Raw genomic sequence first — 20675 nt, forward strand, 5'->3', positions numbered from 1 at the left:
TTTAGAAAGATTTAGAAACAGAACCATTTCTTTCTGGTATTTGTAGCTTTATTATGATTAAATATGATTTTTAACGTATTAAACAGAAATGCTGGGTTTGTAAATAAATGTCCTGCAGATATTTATTTAAAATAATAAATACCGAAAATATTATTTTTTATTAACTGACTGATTAACTGTAAATATTTCAGTGAAGTGAAACTCTGCCTCCAGTTCTGCAGCAGCTGGAACGGATGAAGTTTGACGTTTGTGGTCCTTGCAGCTCCGCCATGGCAGTCGGATCTTCTCTCCACCTCCTGGCAGCGTTGCTTCTCACCCTCCCAGGCTTCGCCCAGAGCTTCATGCCGAACTCCTTGTTCTTCTGGGTGCTGAGTCATCGTGACGTCACCCAGACGGCGATTCTGAGGAAAACAGCCGAGGTTTGCCGGGACGTTGCTGCTGCAGAGGGCAGAAGCTTCACTCTGGAGGTGCCTGACCTGGAAGTGGTCTTCTGCTCAAACATCCTCAACATGATCTGACTTTCACTTTTGCCCCCAGATAACCGACACACTGTCGGTTAACAAAGTGCAAAAGGCCTGCTCTGTGCCGCTGCCCGGATTCCCCGTCTCCAGCGAGATGTTCCAAGCTGCAATCAACAGCGTTCACCACAGCAGCGACGCCCTGCTGTCACCGGACCCGGCCTTCCACTTCCACAGCGAGGCCTTCCTCACCGGCAGGAGCCTCATCACTCAAGGTAGAACTGCAGCACAGCGACAGTCAGAGAAATATGAATCATCAAATTCAGACATGAGGGTTGGAAATATTTCAGTGTAAGTCATCTTTATTATTAATGGTGAGAAAGAAGCAACGGAAAAGGCTCATATTGAGGCAGAAAGAACTGCTTCACTGACAAACTCGATCCAGTTTGTGATGCCAAACAGCTTCAGTGATGTTGCAGCTGTTCTACGTCTTTCCTTTAGTTTTTCATGAATCTTTGTCGATCCTTCAGGACTGTCGTCTCTAAAAGATTCTGTGAAGAAGCAAAACTTTCAGGCAGCCAGAATAACTCTTGGAAGAATCTGTCACACCCTCCAGGTGAGGCTTGGGAACGACAGAATCCTCTTTCTCTGGAACCAAGATACTTTTAAAAAACATTGTTAATATTTTTATTTGTTTTTTATCTATAGGACTTTTACAGCCACAGTAACTGGGTGGAGTTGGGAAGAACCACAGCTTACAGAGCTCTGATCAGACCAGATCAGCCTCTGGAGAACCTGGCAGGTAAAACGAATCTAAAGCAACAGACCTGGAGGTTTAACAACTCTTCAATTAAAGTAAAGAACATGATAAATAACCAGCTTTCTGAATGCATCAGGTCCTGATGTTCCAACCTGTAAGAGCTGTTCTGGGCTGAGCTGCTCAGACAACATACTGCCTGCAGTCCTGCAGCAGGGACTTCTCACCTCAGGCTACTACAACACCACATCTTCAGCAAAACCTGCAGGTAGAAACTTTAATTCCTCTGGAAAAAAAACTGATTCTTTTGTTTAGTGTCCAGAGGGGTATGACTGCACCGACCGGAACATTTCCAAATATTATTACTGTAAGAGGCATAACTGAGACATGGAGTGGAAGAAACACACACACACACACACACACACACACACACACACACACACACACACGCGCGCGCGTTTTTTTGAAATATAAGGACACATGATAAAAATAGGACAAATGGGTACGCGCCCTTCCAAAGCTTCTAGAGGCCTGAGAATCAAATGTTTTTCTATTCATACTTCCAGAAAAACATTCATCTATTGAGATTTTAGTTAGCTATATTTTGGTAAAGTCAAATTTTTATGCAGCTCATGGGGACATTGTCTGGTTTATGTGACTTATGAGGACATGACTGCGCTAACCCTGGAACATCTCCAAATATTATGACTGTAAGGGCTGTAATTTACACACACACACACACGCGCACACACACACACACACACACACACACGCGCACACACACACACGTACACATATTTGTCCCGTTGTCCGAGTTGACCCTCATTCCCTGCTGGTGGTGATCATTCGCCTCGTTCCACCAGATTCTCCGTAACTCTTACTGATCTGAATCTATATGTATTTTTTAAAGGTAAGTGCAGCCACGGTGGTATCTTTGACCAGACGAGCAGAACCGAGCCAACCGGCGGTATCAATAAGGACACGGACGGGTCTTCTCACGGGCAGCTGCACCGAACAGCGGCGGACCTGGCCATGGACGCCACAGTGGACCTGTTGGAGGACATTAGGGTCGCTATCGGAGACAGAACATTCCTGAGGTTGGAAACGTAGCGAAGCCTGCTGCATCCCAGTGTCCACATGTGAAACCTGATTGGTTCCTGTGTCCCCACAGACTGATGGACATCTCACAAGCATCTGCACTGGTTTTTGTGGTGGACACCACGGGTAGTATGGGTTATGATATTGCTTATGTCAAAGCAGTCACAGCTACAATCATTAATGAAAGAAGAGGAAAACCAATTGAGCCCTTTGAATACATTTTGGTCCCTTTCAATGATCCAGGTATCCAACCAGCAGAAGAAAAATAACCTTTTTAATTTATTCCTAGGTTTACATTCAAGTCTCCTCTATTTCTGATAATAATGTGGATGGCTGCAATCAACAGTCAGATGATTAGATAATTCACACACCTGCTATACACTCTGATAGTGCTGTTTACATTAATATGTATGATACATGCCTGTATCATCAATATTAATATCAATACTGCTAATAAAAGCAACAAAAAATTGTATGCACGGGACTTAACATGGAATACATGCAAACATATTCATGACACCCTTTATTAAATCAATTTCTCTTAGGCTAATTCAAATAGCTAAAAATTAAATTACTTTTTTAGGTACTGGTGAGTGGAGCGGTACTGGGCTGATTCTGAGCCTTCAAATCATTTCAGTTTCTTTAACTTATATGTTGTTGTGAAAATAATGTTCGTTTCAGTCACATAAATTATCATGCACAGCAACAAACAGCAGCTTAGAGCAGCTCATTGGTATATTAATGCAGTAGCCATGTAGCCTGATCTATAAACATTTCACTAGATCTGAGAAGTTTTAACTATTGTTATCAAACGTTATGAAGCCAAAAACCCTCAGAAACATTTAAGGCCAACCACAAGAATCAACTTATTTAAAGTTAAAACTCAGGTTCATAGAAACACAAAGACCCTACCATAAATGTTTGGCTGTTGAACTGAACCGTTCAAGGATGCTATCAAGCTAATTTTCTATTAGCAGCTCCACTCATCTTTTTTATAAACAATACATTACCAAGATAGACTGAAAAAACCTTTACCTTAGCTTTTTCTATTCTTCCTCTTCGTTTTCTCTGTCGTTTTGGGGACATTGTTTTGCTAATTTATCTTCTATCTGGCGGTTTGGATGCGATCTGCACATTGCACGGCAATTCAGACCACCGGCCACTAGGGGGACCCCCAGAGCAATTTGTTTTTTCTATTAGCCCGGATAAAGAATGATTTCTACCTGATCAAATATATATTATTGTAAAATTAAAAATCACAATTTTATAATGAAATTGTGTGTTTCTGTTAATTTAATCACAGAAATTATTACTAAAAACAGAAATAAATCAGCTCCATTTTGGGGAATTCACAGTTCTTCCTCCTCTGCAGGAGTTGGTCCGGTGACGAGGACAACTGATGCAATGGAAATGTTGACCAAGATAAACAGCCTGACTCCTAGTGGAGGTGGAGACAACCCGGAAATGAGCATGTCTGGACTGAGAGTGAGTCGACACGGGATTTTAACAACCGCCATCAAAAACATCTCCCACAACCCAACTGCACATGGATCCAAAGTGTTTCACTCAGCCAAACAGTGAAGTTCTCGGTTTACCGATCTGTCTGGGATCCGACTCCTGAGGTCTGGATCACCATCAGATGGATTGGTACTTAAATACTGATGCTTTCATTACTTGAGTCACTTAAGATAAATAAATATTAGCAGGAACTTGTTAGAAAGCAGTTGAATTATTGGGATCTTTCCTAAATAAGAAACTTAAATTTAAAATACCAAAATTTCCATTTATAGTTTGGTCCATCTGATGGTGTACTTATTAAATATGAATGATAAGTAATACTTTTCTACTTTTACTTGAGTAAAGGTTGGTGCCACTGCCACTGGAGTGTAATATTTTGGTAATCTACCTCTCCTGTAAATGATGATTCTTGTTTTTCTCTGACAGCTTGCCCTGACAGCAGCTCCTCCTTCTTCCTTTATTTTTTTGTTCACTGATGCTGAAGCCAAAGACGCGTCTCTGAATAATGTTGTGACCGCTCTGATAGAGACCACGAAGTCCAAGGTAAACTACAGATGAATGAATGGCAGATAACAGATGAGGCCTAATGGGCAGAATGGACTTTATTTGAATTATTTTACAGTTTTCTAGTTTCTATAACTCTTAAGCAAGCTTATTGTTTAATTTAAGATAATTTCTGTCATTTGTGTTGTAATACTTATGTGAATTTGTTGTTTAAGTTTTATTGAAATTTAAACCAAATTGGCGTAATTATCAAAACTACTTCATACAGAAAAAGTATTGAGATATTTTTTGTCCATATCACCCAGCTCTACCTGAACCTGTTCAGGTATTAGCTGCTGTTGCTAACCGTTGCATAGCAACAGCAGCTAATACTTGGTAGTGAGTCTTAAACGTCTCAGTGGAGGAAATTGATCCATAATCCAGACTGATAGATCTCAGTTTGAGATCAGGAAGTGATTTGTTTCTTTCTTTGTGCCTCACTTTATTGAAAATGCACACATTACTTATGGTTGGTGTTTATTAATCTTTCTCTTCTTCCAGGTCGTTCCCATCTTGACCCAGTTTGGTGCCAGACGTCGCAGAAGTGTTGTAGTTTCTCCCAACCAGTTGTATCAGGATCTGGCCCAGGCGTCTGGAGGTCTGGTCATTGAAATCGACAAGAGCCAGATTTCAGCGATTTCTGTGAAAACTCCTTTAATAGAGAAATTATCAGTTGGAGCCGTGGTGAGTCTCTGAGTCTGAACCTTGGATATGGAGGAACGAACACGTCTCCATGTCGCTTGCCGCTCTGCTTTTCATCGGTGCAGCAGCTGTCCTTCCTGTTCTCCTCCAGGTCACCGTTCTCCAGGCGGCGGTGAATCCCGGCTCTCCGAGACATTTTAAATTTCTCGTTGACACGACTCTGAGCAACATGCTGATTTACATCACTGGAGACCCATATGTCACCTTCACACTAACAAGCTCAACAGGTTCAGTTCAATACAATCTGCTTTTAACCTAGTATGGCTCCACCTGTTGGTGGCCTGTTGTAATAACACAAAGTCTTACCAAGTCTTTATTTGAAGGGATGTGGGTAGTAACTAGTTACATTTACTCAGTTACATTTACTTGGAAAAATTTACTTTTAGGAGTATTTTTACTGCGCTGTGCTTTTTACTTTTTCTTGAGTAATTTTATTCTGAAGTATTTTTTCTCATACTTCAGTAAAATTTCTGGATTTTCTTCCAGAAAACATGAAAACCATGAAAACAAACATGTTTTAACCAAAACTCCACCAGACGGACACACCTGCAGATTCTGTTAAAGTTTTTTATTGAAAGAAACTGATTCAGAAAAATGTTCTTTGCCTGATTTTGTGATTTTGTAATTATGATATTTATATGAGACCTTTTGGTCTTTCTGGTACTGATGGTGTCATTTTTAAATATTAGATGATTGATAATTGGGTCAGTTACTCAGTACTTGAGTAAACATTTAACTTTCATGAAGATTCCTTCTCTTTCAGGTGTTATCAGTCTTCAGGTCTTCTAATAAAGTGTTACCAAAATATCTTAGCACACTTGAAATAAAAGAGAAATAAATTACAACTAACTTTTTTTAGGCAGTACTGAATTATTCACTTCTTTTGCTTATATAAACAGCTACATTTGTTAACATTTATTGTAACTTGCAGGAGTTTCTCAGACCTCCAGTAAGTCCACAGGCTCCCTGGGTTTGTTTTCTAGCTTAGGAACCCTGTGGTTGTTAACCGTGAACCCTGAGAACCAGACAGGGTGGTGGGCGATCACACTCAACTGCTACACAGTCTGCACAGTCAAGGTCACAGGTGAAGAAATAAAGGTCAGAGGCTTTAGATCTTTATTTTTTCCAAATCTGAGATTTATTTTCTTTTTGTGTGAATTCATTAGGTCAGAGTTCCTTGAACTTTGTCTACAACCTCGTTGAACCACAAGAGGGCACCAACAGCAGCGTCATTCCCAAGGAAGGACGTCCCTCCACAGGTCAGAACCCAAAATATAACAATATTAACGCTCCTGAAGCGGCTTGCTGCTGGTGTTTTGCGTATGATCTTACGTAGGTTTTCTGGTAATCTTTGAACTGACTGTGGATGGGGTTCCTTTTTGGGAATGTTCAGACCTCTTGACCTCACATCTGCTTCATTTCAGGATTGCCGAATAAGCCAACTCATCACAATTGTTATACTTATCTATCCAAACATCTCGCTTCTTAAGCGATATTTGGTCCAGTTTTGTGCTTCGCAGGTTAGCAGGGGAAAGAGCGTTCAGGTCAAATTCACCTTTAGTAGCGCCAGATTTCCTCAGTAAAAAACAACTCCATAACACAGCTGAGAAATCAGCAAGGAGGTGGTGGAGTCATGCTGTGGGCTGACATGGAGAGAGAGAGAGACAGCTGGTCGGCCCCTTCAGAGTCCATGAAGGTGTGAAAATGACCTCAGCAAAGTATCTGGACTTTCTGACTGATCACTTTCTGTCTTGGTCCAGAAAGAGTCGAACCTTCAGCAGTAAAATCATTTTCATCATGATGATGAACCATCTGATGCTGAAGGAAAACCACTGAGTCATCGGCTGCTATGGGCAGAAACTCATGGTGAGGTCACCATCCTCCTCTGACCTCTGACCCCAACCCTACTGAGAACCTCTGGACTTTCCTCCAGCAGAAGATCTGAATCCAGTTCAGATCAACCAGCAGCTCTGGAAGGTTTTCTGACGTCCTGCAGAGAAATTCAACAGAAACTTTCAGAAACTCAAAGTTAAAGGATGAAGAATTGTTCTGATACCAGAGAAGGTTCTGTTAACATGGAACCGGTTCTGTTAACATGGAACCGGTTCTGTTGACATGGAACCGGTTCTGTTGACATGGAACCGGTTCTGTTGACATGGAACCGGTTCTGTTGACATGGAACCGGTTCTGTTGACATGGAACCGGTTCTGTTGACATGGAACCGGTTCTGTTAAGATGTTTCTGATTGAAATAACTCTGATTTTCGTACATGTGATGCTGCACATTCACACAATGATCGTCTGCAGTTCTTTATAATCCATAAAATGTTTAGAAAATCTGCTGTCAGAATAATTTGGAATACGTTGTACAGAAGAACTGAACTAAAGTAAAACAGAAACAAGACTGATCAAATAAAAAGAAACTATGGAAAACAAAATAATAAATAAACCTCAAAGCAGCTCAGGATCCTAACAGACAACTTTTTTTGTTTCAATACAGCAAACACTCTTCCAATCTTCAGATCTACATTTCTCTCCTACGAAACAAACAAACAATCAGATGACTTTATTTGTTGTGTTTCAGTTTGGACTCCTCTGTCCTGAACTCTCAGTGTCTCCGTCTCTTCTCTGATCTGTAGGTGAAAACGTCACTCTGTGGGTCACCGTCACAGGAAGTGACACAGCTACAGTCAGAGACGTCACTCTGTTAGACTTCTCCACATCAACACAAGTCAATGGATCAGTCCAGGTAAGCAACGTTCTCTTTGTAGATCAATTCACTTCTTCAAGAGATTCACTCCAGATTATGACCAAACTCCTTTCTGTAAAATCACAGAAATTAAATATCAGTTCAGCAGGAAATAGTCTTAATGTGGAATGCCTCAAGTAGGTAAATCTGGTAAAATTACAGAAGAGGATTATGCTGACTTTTTTCTCAAAATTCTGACTTTTGATCTCAAAAGATTAAAGTCTGATTTCTGAGAAAAAAGGAAAATTATGAGATTAACGTTTTGTGTTTTTTTCTTTTCAGTGGCTGTAATTCTCGAACATATAAGACACACAAAGCATAGTAAAAAAGACAATACTGAGTCTAAATAATAGTTTTTGATGCATAATTTGGTGGAAACACTGAATAGATTGGGAGCCGAATGAGGAACCAAGTTTTTGTGTTTTGTTTTTTGGACAGTCGATAGGAAACAGCGACTATCTGGTGACGTTCAGTGAAGTCCCGGCGCGGAGCTTCCTGGTTCGGCTGACGGGACAGGAGACGAACTCTGCCTCCACACCGAGCAGCTTCCAGAGACAGGCTGACACACAGATCACAACCTCCCGTCTCTCTCTTACCGTCAGTACCCTTTCTGTCCACTCCGGTCTCAAAGGTGTGCCCACCACTGTGAAATATACACAAAGGGACAAACAGCATGGTTATCTGAAGGATGTGGTCCGCGGGCGTCCCCTAGTGGTCAGTGAGATACCGCATGTAAACAACTGAGCTCAAAGTGCAACGCTACGGTTAGCTTACCAAAGTACAGTGTTTAAAAATAGTAATGGATAAATGGCTTAACACTGGGTCACTAAAAAACAGAACATTTCAGTGGAAAGTTTCTCAGGGTGAGTTGCAGAGCTTTTGTTTTTGAACACTATTCTGATCCGTAGCATGTCCTACGCATGAGGAAATAGGTCTGAATGCGACATGATGGTGATGAGGCGGTGAACAGCGCTGCGCCCCACACTGACCAGCTGCATCTTACAATCTAAAATAAAATGATTTGTGTTAGGCTACCTGTAATGGACGCCCCATCACAGGTATGGATGGGTGACCCCACCTCTGGGCCGTCGACCTCTGGACCCCTGGTGACCCCAGTGGGATAAGGGTGTAAGAAAAAGGATGGATGGATGTTGAGCTACCTACTGGCTGAAAGAAAATGTCTGTTTTTGCCAACTCTACTTACGTCTATTTTTTCATTATTATGCTTCTAAATTACATATATCCCTAAAATGTTTTTAGTGCACACAACACTGAGAGCTTTTTCAACTTCCATGTGTTTTCTATCATTGGAAAGCTTAGAATCTAATACTCAGAACTTGTCATGGTTTTATTGTGGCCAGTCACTTATAAAACAGCGCCACCTTTCACACAAAGACAGTGAGTTAAGAGACCTATACATTTCAGGTTGTATATATTAAGATGTGTTATTGCAGGGGCAATTTCAATTCAGGTGGTGCATGAGTGTTTGTTAAATGGGGGAAGTGATCTTTGGCCTGAAAGCTTTAGGCATATAGCACTGGAAAAAAAAAAGGTTTAGTTTAGTTACTTTTTTAGTAAAATTCCTAAAAGATAAAACAAAATAACACATATGTGCACATACATAGTTTTACTCTTGAGTTTCATAAAATGGACAATATAGACCTGACTTCAGATGTGATTTCATTAAGTTGATTACTATGTTGAATCAGTTTTTGATCAAGACTTTAGAATTGAATTGAATTGAACTGAATTTGAATGAAATCAGTCCTTTCATTGATCGAATTGATGACTGTGGTTACCTCAACAAAAGATGATTCAAGATACCATTTTTAACCAGAATTACTCCATCGATTTAAAACCAAACACTATTTTCCTTTCCTTTATACCAGGCTCAAGCTGACAGCCTGATTATTGAACCTGGCTCCAGCATCTCCGTATCTTTCACCGTATCCTCAGTGGAAACTGGAACATTCATCATACAAGCCAGCAATGACCGCGACTTTGACATGGTACAGACTCCCTCGGTGAGCATCGGCGCAGGTGATGGTGGTCAAGCTAGTGACATGGTGGTGTTAATAGCTCCAGCCAGTGCTGCTTCAGGAACAGATGTTTCCCTCACTATTGTTGCTGAGAACGCTGATGGGACGGAAATGAACTATGTGGTGCTCAGGTTTTCAGTAGCTATCAAGGTGAGACATGACACAGCTGGGTATGTTCAGAAATCAGATACTTGAATCTGATTTCTGAACACAACAACAAGTTGGAGGGTTATCAGTTTTTAAAATAATTTTCCTTAACCTCGTTTACCTCCTTTTCTGTCCAGGTAACTGACCATTCTTCTCCAGTGTGCCAGGTAGACAGAATGTCAGGTGTTTGTCCAGCCTCTCCTCTCCTCTGTGCATCTGTCCAGTGGGAGCTTGTTGTTAATTTCACAGATGGAATCAATGGGACTGGAATTGAAACAATTTCTCTACGCCAAGGGAATGGTACTTTCAGTACCAGCAATGTGGTTGGAGTAGGGGGGGAGAATATAACAGTAGTTTCTTACAGCTCCACCTGCTGTTCACAGAGTGTACAGCTAGCTGCTGTAGACAGAGTGGGAAATGTGGGCATATGTACAGAAACCGCAATAACCCTTACTACAACTGCCCCAAGTAGCACAACTTCACTTGTGACCAACATCAATCATATAACCACAACCATTCCTGTGCTCGACTCCACCTCTGCTTCTGCAACAATGCTTATCACTGAGAACACAGCAGTAGTCCCACTGATGGCTTGGAACAACATCACTCCTGAGACCACACCAATGGTCATGACCAACACCACTCCTGAGACCACACCAATGGTCATGACCAACACCACTCCTGAGACCACACCAATGGTCATGATCAACACCACTCCTGAGACCACACCAATGCTCATGACCAACACCACTCCTGAGACCACACCAATGCTCATGACCAACACCACTCCTGAGACCACACCAATGCTCATGACCAACACCACTCCTGAGACTACACCAATGCTCATGACCAACACCACTCCTGAGACCACACCAATGGTCATGACCAACACCACTCCTGAGACCACACCAATGGTCATGACCAACACCACTCCTGAGACCACACCAATGCTCATGACCAACACCACTCCTGAGACCACACCAATGGTCATGACCAACACCACTCCTGAGACCACACCAATGGTCATGACCAACACCACTCCTGAGACCACACCAATGGTCATGACCAATACCACTCCTGAGACCACACCAATGGTCATGACCAACACCACTCCTGAGACCACACCAATGGTCATGACCAACACCACTCCTGAGACCACACCAATGCTCATGACCAACACCACTCCTGAGACCACACCAATGCTCATGACCAACACCACTCCTGAGACCACACCAATGCTCATGACCAACACCACTCCTGAGACCACACCAATGCTCATGACCAACACCACTCCTGAGACCACACCAATGCTCATGACCAACACCACTCCTGAGACCACACCAATGGTCATGACCAACACCACTCCTGAGACCACACCAATGCTCATGACCAACACCACTCCTGAGACCACACCAATGCTCATGACCAACACCACTCCTGAGACCACACCAATGCTCATGACCAACACCACTCCTGAGACCAACCCAATGGTCATGACCAACACCACTCCTGAGACCACACCAATGGTCATGACCAACACCACTCCTGAGACCACACCAATGATCATGACCAATACCACTCCTGAGACTACACCAATGCTCATGACCAACACCACTCCTGAGACCACACCAATGCTTATGACCAACACCACTCCTGAGACCACACCAATGCTCATGACCAACACAACTCCTGAGACCACACCAATGCTCATGACCAACACCACTCCTGAGACCAACCCAATGGTCATGACCAACACCACTCCTGAGACTACACCAATGGTCATGACCAATACCACTCCTGAGACCACACCAATGGTCATGACCAACACCACTCATGAGACTACACCACTGCTCATGACTAACACAACTCCTGAGACCACACCAATGGTCATGACCAACACCACTCATGAGACTACACTAATGGTCATGACCAACACCACTCCTGAGACTACACCACTGCTCATGACTAACACAACTCCTGAGACCACACCAATGGTCATGACCAATACCACTCCTGAGACCACACCAATGCTTATGACCAACATCACTCCTGAGACTACACCACTGCTCATGACTAACACAACTCCTGAGACCACACCAATGATCATGACCAATACCACTCCTGAGACTACACCAATGCTCATGACCAACACCACTCCTGAGACCACACCAATGCTTATGACCAACACCACTCCTGAGACCACACCAATGCTCATGACCAACACAACTCCTGAGACCACACCAATGCTCATGACCAACACCACACATGAGACTACACCAATGCTCATGACCAACATCACACATGAGACTACACCAATGGTCATGACCAACACCACTCATGAGACTACACCACTGCTCATGACTAACACAACTCCTGAGACCACACCAATGGTCATGACCAACACCACTCATGAGACTACACTAATGGTCATGACCAATACCACTCCTGAGACCACACCAATGGTCATGACCAACACCACTCATGAGACTACACCACTGCTCATGACTAACACAACTCCTGAGACCACACCAATGCTCATGACCAACATCACACATGAGACTACACCAATGCTCATGACCAACATCACACATGAGACTACACCAATGGTCATGACCAACATCACACATGAGACTACACCAATGGTCATGACCAACACCACTCTTGAGACTACACCAATGGTCATGACCAACACCACACATGAGACTACACCAATGGTCATGACTAACACAACTCTTGAGACTACACCAATGGTCATGACCAACACCACTCCTGAGACCACACCAATGGTCATGACCAACACCACTCATGAGACCACACCACTGCTCATGACTAACACAACTCCTGAGACCACACCAATGGTCATGACCAACACCAATCCTGAGACCACACCAATGCTCATGACCAACACCACACATGAGACTACACCAATGCTCATGACCAACATCACACATGAGACTACACCAATGGTCATGACCAATACCACTCCTGAGACTACACCAATGCTCTTGACCAACATCACACATGAGACTACACCACTGCTCATGACTAACACAACTCCTGAGACCACACCAATGGTCATGACCAATACCACTCCTGAGACCACACCAATGCTCATGACCAACACCACACATGAGACTACACCAATGCTCATGACCAACATCACACATGAGACTACACCAGTGCTCATGACCAACACCAGTCCTGAGACTACACCAATATCTACGACCAACAACACTCCTGTAACTGTAACCTACACCAGCCCTGGAACTCCAAATGTCTTTCACAATTCAACTCCTGCCCAAACTACAAACAGCTCTGTCATCAGTACAGTTTTTGAAACTGCAGGTGTAACTAACTCAACATCCTCTGGAGGGGACCCTGTATGCTTGTCCTATTCTCTGTGCATTGCAGCTATGATTTGTTCAATCCAAGTATTCTTTAATTAGGGAAATTGAAATGTTTGTAATTGACTTGAATGTGTCTCTATAATGGGATTAAATTGACTAAATATTTGTAGTGAATCAGCACTATATTAATTTTATGAATTGAATTGATTTCTCTTTGGGAGTAAATAATTTGAGCAGATTTTAATTGTAGTTCGTGAAGCACTGTTAAAATTGCATTTAATTTGTTTTATTTTAACTTCTGTTTAATATGCCTGTCTTTTTTGTTTGAGAGGTGGAGGGGGAAGTCATGCAAGAACTGTTAATGTGACACTGTCAACTAAATAAATGAATATTCTTACAACTGAGACTTGTCTTATTGAATCTTATTGTAGCCAATAGCACTACTTGCACTGCCCTGTGTTAATAAATGCATTATGACCAAAAATCTGCCTTCTATTCTACTTATAGAATAGGATAAAGGGCGACATTTTTACAAATAACTAGTAACCATGATGGACTGGCCTCTTAAAATGGGCTTTGGCCTGACCTTTGACACCACATGGCATGGTTTTATATTAGTTTTTCCAAATTTTGTGTATGACTAACTGCATGTGTAATTTTATTTTAGATTTTATTGACTGCCTTTTCTGTTTTATGCATTTTATTTTCCCACATTTTTATGTGTTATACTTTGGTCCAACATCATAATTTTATGGACTGTATGACTGAAGCTTGATTGGATCAGATTGGAGTTTTATTTTTGCATGACTGGAAAATAAATAGAAAATGGCAAAAAATAAAAATAAGGCTGGGCTGAGCCCCCTGTACTCCAGAGTGTTAGAAACACCCCTGGATAAAAAACTGAAAACTATTAATGTTAAAGTTTTAGTTCCCAACTCTAATGGTGTGTATTAGTGCAGTGTTTCCAGCCCTGCTCCTCAAGGCACACTGACCTGCATGTTTCAGATGTTCCCTTGCTTCAACTTCCCATTCAGATGACTACAATTCAGCACAACCCTGCTGGTCAGCCGTCAACTGGAATTTGTGTGCTGAAGCAGAGGATTTCCTAAAACATGCATGGCAGTGTACCTCGAGGACCACTGTTGAAAATAGGACACACACATTCGTGTGTGTGTGTGTCCTATTCACACTCTCACACGCCTGAGGGTGTGTGATGGTGTGTGTGCGCGTGTGCGTGTGCGTGTGCGTGCGTGTGCGTGCGTGTGGTTAAAAACTCTTCCTGGTTCTGCTCTTATCTCGTTGCCTTCACTTTGACTTTATCGTTTGAGCTCCTCCATGTTCAAACCTCGTCATGCTAACTAGTCTTGTTAACCAGTTCGCCTCCTGAGGCTCAGACTGCTGGTTAGTTCTGGTTAACATTAACTAGTTGTTAAGTTAGCCAAGCCTGACTGTTAGCGGTGGCTCTCCTGTCTCCAACAGGTAAGCCTTTCGGTTTAAACTTATTTTTTTATTATTAAACTGGGTTAAACGGTTAACCAGGTTACTTTAAACCCGCTCCGACTCTGAACTAAGTTAGTCTTCTTTGTTGTTTTGAGTCGGTTTTCTTCTTCTTTGGTGTTTATGAACTTGTTTAATTAGCCTGGCGTTAGCCCGGTTAGCCTGCTAGCAGCCTGGGGTAATTTCCAGACTCGCCAGCCGGACTCCAGCAAGAGAATACTTCATTAAATATTTTGTTCCTTCGGTAAAACAATTGCTCACGTAAAACGCACATACTGAATTATGACTGATAAAATGCGGTTATGTTATAATTCGGCTCAAATAAAACTTTGAAATTAAGGTAAAACAACATTTTTTGTATTAAATTAAGTTTCCTTCAACAGCTTTAGATGGATTCAAGTGTGATATAATAATTGCTAAATAATAATCCTCTTCGTTAAAATATCAAGCCGAATTTATCCAAGGACATTTTTTACTTCATTGGGTGTGTTAGTTTTTAAAAGATCATGTCAAATGTTCGGTTTCTGTTTAAAAAAATGAAAGTAAAAGTTTTCTCTCAGTGGTTTGGCGTGACGTCATCTGTAAACAAACCCAGTTTGTGGTAAAACGGATCTGCTTTTATTTTTAATGACAGCAGCAGTTTCAGTCTGTATGTCAATTCCTGTAAAATGCCACTTCATGGATCTGGTTTTTTTTTGTTTCACAAATTCACTATTAAAAGAAACGTATAAGAAATTTTATAACCAATAAATAGAAGTGATATGTCTTGTTCAACAATGTAATATGGACTTTAGGTTATGTAAATAAATTCACATAAGAGATATTAGTGTGCTTAATGGAAGTGATAAAGGTCTTTCACCTATGATAAAAGTCGTAGCTGTAGTTGAAATAAAATATTTTATCTGTCATAAATGAGTCCTGAGAGCAAATATTAAAGCAGAATCTGGTCCAAAGTTCAGTCTTATGCTCCCTCTCCTTCAGGATTCTCTGTAATCATCTAAAGATTTTAATTGATAGTTTCCAAACCGCAAAAAATGTTTTTTGACTCAAACATTTTTTGAGTCAAAAAATGTAAAATTTTAAATTGCAAGAATTCAGATGTGTGCAAGCAGGCATCATAATTTGCAAGTTAAGCCTGGCGGGGTTAAGCCTAGTGGCCCGCCAGGCTGATAATGCTCTGAGGGAAACTACGTTGGGATTGTTCGCACCTCGTTTTTGGTTCCTATGCAGCTGATGACACATTTCTGGTCAGACTTCCGGTGTACGGAAGAATGTGAGTGCTTTCGTACAGAAGTCCAAATCTGGAAGTCCGGTCCAGATCCGTGATATCTCTGGTTGGCCTAACGGTTCTGCTTGTCGTGGTCAGGATGTTTGCCTGCTGCTGTAACTGGCTCTGCATGGACTCCACGGATGTGGACCCATCAGGCCGAGCCGACAGGAGACACCAGTCCTACACCAACTCGGCCTTCAACTCCCAGCCGTCTTCGCCTCCACCTGAGCACACCTGTAAGGCCTGCGGCGGCTCCTTCGACACACCTGCCAGGAAGGTAACTCCCCCCTATCAGTTACAGTCTGGAAACTCCTGAACGTCATGGGCTCTCAATTCAGGAGCCGATCTGATGAGTTTGGTTAAACAGACAGATTAAAGTTAGAAATGCAGGAAATTCAGTTTGTTGTTCCAGCTGGTGAATGTCTAAAGAGATGGAGGAAAGAAGGTGTTAGCTGAAACTGACGTTTAGTTGAAGTTAAACTGTGAAATGTTTCAAGTAAAATGGCGCCCTCTGGTGGAGCAGTTCTGAATTTACTGATTTTTCATGTTAAACTAGTTTCCCCGTCTCCACCTGTCCCATAGCATGTGTGTGTTGACTGTAAGAAGAACTACTGCAGCGGCTGCTCCGCCCAGCAGGGGCTGCGGCCACGCCTCTGCCACACCTGTCAGCGTTTCTATGGCAACCTGCTGGAGCGGGCGGAGCTGATGAAGCTGAAGGTGAAGGAGCTGAGGGATTACCTGCACCTGCATGAGGTCTCCACCCACCTGTGCAGAGAGAAGGTGACGTGTCGTCATGGTTTCAGCAGCAGCCAATCAGAGAGCGCCTGCAGGTGTTGTGGACGTGTTGGTTCCCTCCAGTTAAACCAGTGCTTACTGTCCCCCAGGAGGAGTTGGTGGAGCTGGTGCTGAGTCAGCAGTCGTCGCCTTCCGGCAGCTCCGCCCCCGACACTCCCACCGTGACCTCTGACCCTCCTGACCCGACGCCTCGCATCTCCGTCTCTGATTCGTCCTCTGACGCATCGAGTCCGTCCCCGCCCACTGTGGAGCCTGAAGCTCCGCCCCCAGACTCAGAGACTCCGCCCTCTGATGCTGATCTGGAGGAGGATGACCCGGTAAGTTCCATAGAAGATCTGTTCGTTCGACCGGCCCGGTTCGGCTGACCGACCCGTGTCTTCCAGGCCTGGGACCCAGAGGAGGCGCCTGTGTCGGGGCGCCGGGCCTCGCTGTCGGACCTGAAGAGCGTGGACGACATCGAGGACCTGAGCGTCCGGCAGCTGAAGGAGATTCTGGCCCGGAACTTTGTGGATTACAAAGGCTGCTGTGAGAAGTGGGAGCTGATGGAGCGCGTGACCCGGCTGTACCAGGACCAGCAGAACCTGCTGGGTGAGGATAACCCAACAACTTTCCCCGTTTACAGGAACCCATCAGAACATCTGGGTTCTAATGGTTCTGGTCCAGTCCGACCAGTATCAGTTCTGGTTCTGTTCCAAAGTGAGCAGGAAGTGTTTGATTGGTGGTCTGCAGTGGTGGGCACACTTATGCTAACCCTGTGGTAGCAGAGCTAATGTTAGCTTAGCAATTAGCTAATTGTTAGCTCCTAAAATTATATTTCTGGATGAATGCTAAGAATTAGCTCCATAATAAAGGTGGAGCTAATTTTGTTTTTGCTACTTTAAAACTATTTTGAGCTCTCTACTTCCTCTAAATTAATTTTTCCGGATAAATTCTAAAGCTCTAATTTTCTTGGCTTTTTGTTAAACTTTCAGTTGAATAAAGTTCAACATCTGTTTTGACCTTTTTATTGACTTAAAAATTATTCAAGCAGCTAATCTTTTATATTCCTGCTCTTATTTTGAAGCGGATGAAAACAATTTCTTTCTTATTTTCCCCTAATAACTTTTTGTATATCAAGAATGGATGGATGGATGGATGATGGATGGATGGATAGATGGATGATGGATGGATGGAAGAAACGTAGAGTAACAAAGTAAAACGGACATTAGAGAACAAGATATAAATATTACATGTAAGGCCATTACAGGACGTGTAAATGATAATTAGCTGCTATAATTAAACTGCATCTTGAGCGTTGTTGTCTGTCGACATGTAATTTGAATTCAAGTTAGTGCTTTAGCATTAGCTTTCACTAAAATTAGCTTCTGCTAACCACTGTGTTGGTTGAGTGATTTAGCATTAGCTTCTGCTAAATACCATGTAAATTGAGCACATCATTGTTAGCAGAGCTAATGCTTTTGGGGATCGCTGAATCCCATTGGCTGCTTCTCTGATGATGTCACTGTTTTTCTGTTTCAGCGGCTAACTCTGTGAACGCTGCAGGTGAGTGTGGTTCTGTGTGTCCGGTGGGGCCGCTGCATGTTTCCGTGTCTGACGCTGTCCGGTCCTCCTGCAGGTGGCGGCGCCGGGCCGGCGCCGGGCCAGGAGGAGAACCTCTGTAAGATCTGCATGGACTCGCCCATCGACTGCGTCCTGCTGGAGTGCGGTCACATGGTCACCTGCACCAAGTGTGGCAAACGGATGAGCGAGTGTCCCATCTGCCGGCAGTACGTGATCCGGGCCGTGCACGTCTTCCGGTCCTGAGCTGCGGTTCTCCAGAACCAGTCCTCGCCTCCTCTTCAGAACCGACCAGAACCTGCTGAGGAGACTTGATGACTGCTTCCTCTTTTCTTCTGCTGTGATTGAAGCGTTTGGTACTAGTGTGACACTGTGAGATCGGACCCGACCCGTGTTCAGGTCCTGGACCAGAATCCCAGAACAAACTCTCCGCCTTGCCTTAATCTGAATCATGTTTGGGTCACGATTGGACCCAACCGGGTCAGAACTCTGAGCTTTTTAATGTTTCTGGTTAATTCTTCCTTCAAAGTGCCTTTTGGGAACCGTTCCCACAATCCAGGTGTAAGGGACCTGCTACTGGACCCGGCCAGTGGAGGGGTGGTATCTCCATGGCAACAGAGACCGTAGCATGTGCTGCTATCCGACCCGTTACTCACCGTGCCCCAGAACCACGAAGAAGAGTCTTTGGACCAGACAGGAAGTTGGACTTTACCTGAACAAACCAGCACTTTTTTTTCCAGAGTCACAGTTTGTTCTCCAGATAGTTCACGGGTCAGAACTGTTCTGATGCTACGAGGGAATCGCCATGGCAACCAGTGACTCAGCATTTCCTTATGAAACCCGTCACTAGGGGTGCTGGCAACTCCCAACAGAACCAACGGATGCAGGACCTTTTAAAAGTCTGTAATAAACTGATTGAGCTCTCAGGTAACAAGCTCCAGGTGTGCCGTGTAGCTCCGCCCCCAGCCTCAGATGATTGGCTCAACAAGAAGAGTCTGAATCTAACCAATTTGTTTCCATTATTTATGTTGAAATTGTGGGATTTAAAGTGTTTAAGTGAAGTATCTGACCTCTTGCAACTTTAATGAATCACTGAATGAAAGGGAAAATAGAATCTGATCAGGATTTCACTGCCGAGCCACCAGGGGGCAGCAGAGGCAGTCCTGCTGCCGTTTAAAGGGAATAAAGTGAAGTTTTCTGGGAATGTCCAGAGCAGGTTCTTTCTTGCTCTGGACCTTTAGGAACCAGGAGGTTCTGCTGAATGTCTGAAGTCTAACAGATGATTTTATGATGTTTACCGGCAGCCTGTGTGAAGTTTTCTTCTTCTTCTTCTTCTTCTGTTTGCACTAAAACCTTTTGATGCTGAATCACTTTAAATTTCCTGGGGTTTTATTTTGCTCTTGATTTTTCTCTGATTGTGTTAAATCCGTGGTTTCTGCCTGCTGGTTTTGGATCAGAACCGGACCCTCCAGCTGCAGAGTTAAACTGATCCAGTGTCCGGCCCTCACAGGGGCCCCGAGCCACAGGTTGGGAACCTCTGTAGATACTCCAAATGAAGCTGGAAGCTAAATAAACCTCCAGATTATTCTGGAATCAAAGGGATTATTTGTAACAGATTTTAGTTTGTGGATTGAGCGCAGAATAAATTTGTAATGAAACGGATCTGAGTCGTGTTTTTATTCAGGCAGCGTTTTAAAATTTATTAAAATAAAATTTTAGGGGCGTGCTGTGGTGGCGTAGGGGACAGGACGACCCACATTTGGAGGCCTTGAGTCCTCGACGCGGCCGTCGCTGGTACGATTCCCAGACCCAGTGACATTTGCCACATTTCTTCCCCCCTTTCTCTCCTTCCTGAAATTAAAGGTAACTCATTCATTCAATAATCTTCAGAGTTAAATTAGACCCTGAAGGATGTGAGTATGAAATTTCCTGTAGCAGTCTCTGTTACAACTACGTGGAAGAAACCTCTGACTGAAGACACTTTTTTTTTTTTGTAATTTTCTTAATTTTATGTAAAATCTGCCTTTGCACTACAATCACCAAAGGTTCTACAGTCGTCCCTGAACAGAACCAGATTTCTCCATCAGATTGATGTTTGTGGGATTTTCTGGGATTCAAAGTTTTTTCTTTTCCCTTTTGCTTCCAGTTGCCGTTTGATTTTTTTTTGCTGGATCCAACAACTCCCAGGACAATTTTCAC

At 43.2% G+C, this 20675-nt stretch overlaps 2 protein-coding genes across 2 annotated transcripts; both read left to right on the forward strand.

The window, feature by feature from the left end:
* Positions 1-269: 269 nt before the first annotated feature.
* Positions 270-13746, forward strand: LOC122833018 (mucin-2-like). Its single transcript, XM_044120314.1, has 17 exons — positions 270-467; positions 538-733; positions 989-1074; positions 1167-1260; positions 1355-1483; positions 2126-2312; positions 2387-2556; positions 3686-3798; positions 4258-4374; positions 4876-5058; positions 5168-5303; positions 6008-6160; positions 6243-6335; positions 7715-7824; positions 8263-8421; positions 9714-10013; positions 10148-13746. The coding sequence occupies exons 1-17, from the start codon at positions 270-272 to the stop codon at positions 13454-13456; spliced, it is 5733 nt and encodes a 1910-aa protein (XP_043976249.1). The 3' UTR covers positions 13457-13746.
* Positions 13747-14564: 818 nt separating this feature from the next.
* rffl (ring finger and FYVE-like domain containing E3 ubiquitin protein ligase) lies at positions 14565-20138 on the forward strand. The gene is made up of 7 exons (XM_044119855.1): positions 14565-14836; positions 16221-16401; positions 16707-16904; positions 17009-17236; positions 17303-17507; positions 18438-18461; positions 18535-20138. Exons 2-7 carry the CDS (start codon positions 16222-16224, stop codon positions 18720-18722), a joined length of 1023 nt encoding a protein of 340 aa, XP_043975790.1. The 5' UTR covers positions 14565-14836; position 16221; the 3' UTR covers positions 18723-20138.
* The last annotated feature ends 537 nt before the right edge of the window (positions 20139-20675 follow it).

This window comes from Gambusia affinis, linkage group LG06 (genome assembly GCF_019740435.1).
Source record: "Gambusia affinis linkage group LG06, SWU_Gaff_1.0, whole genome shotgun sequence".
Classification (NCBI taxonomy): Eukaryota; Metazoa; Chordata; class Actinopteri; order Cyprinodontiformes; family Poeciliidae; genus Gambusia; species Gambusia affinis.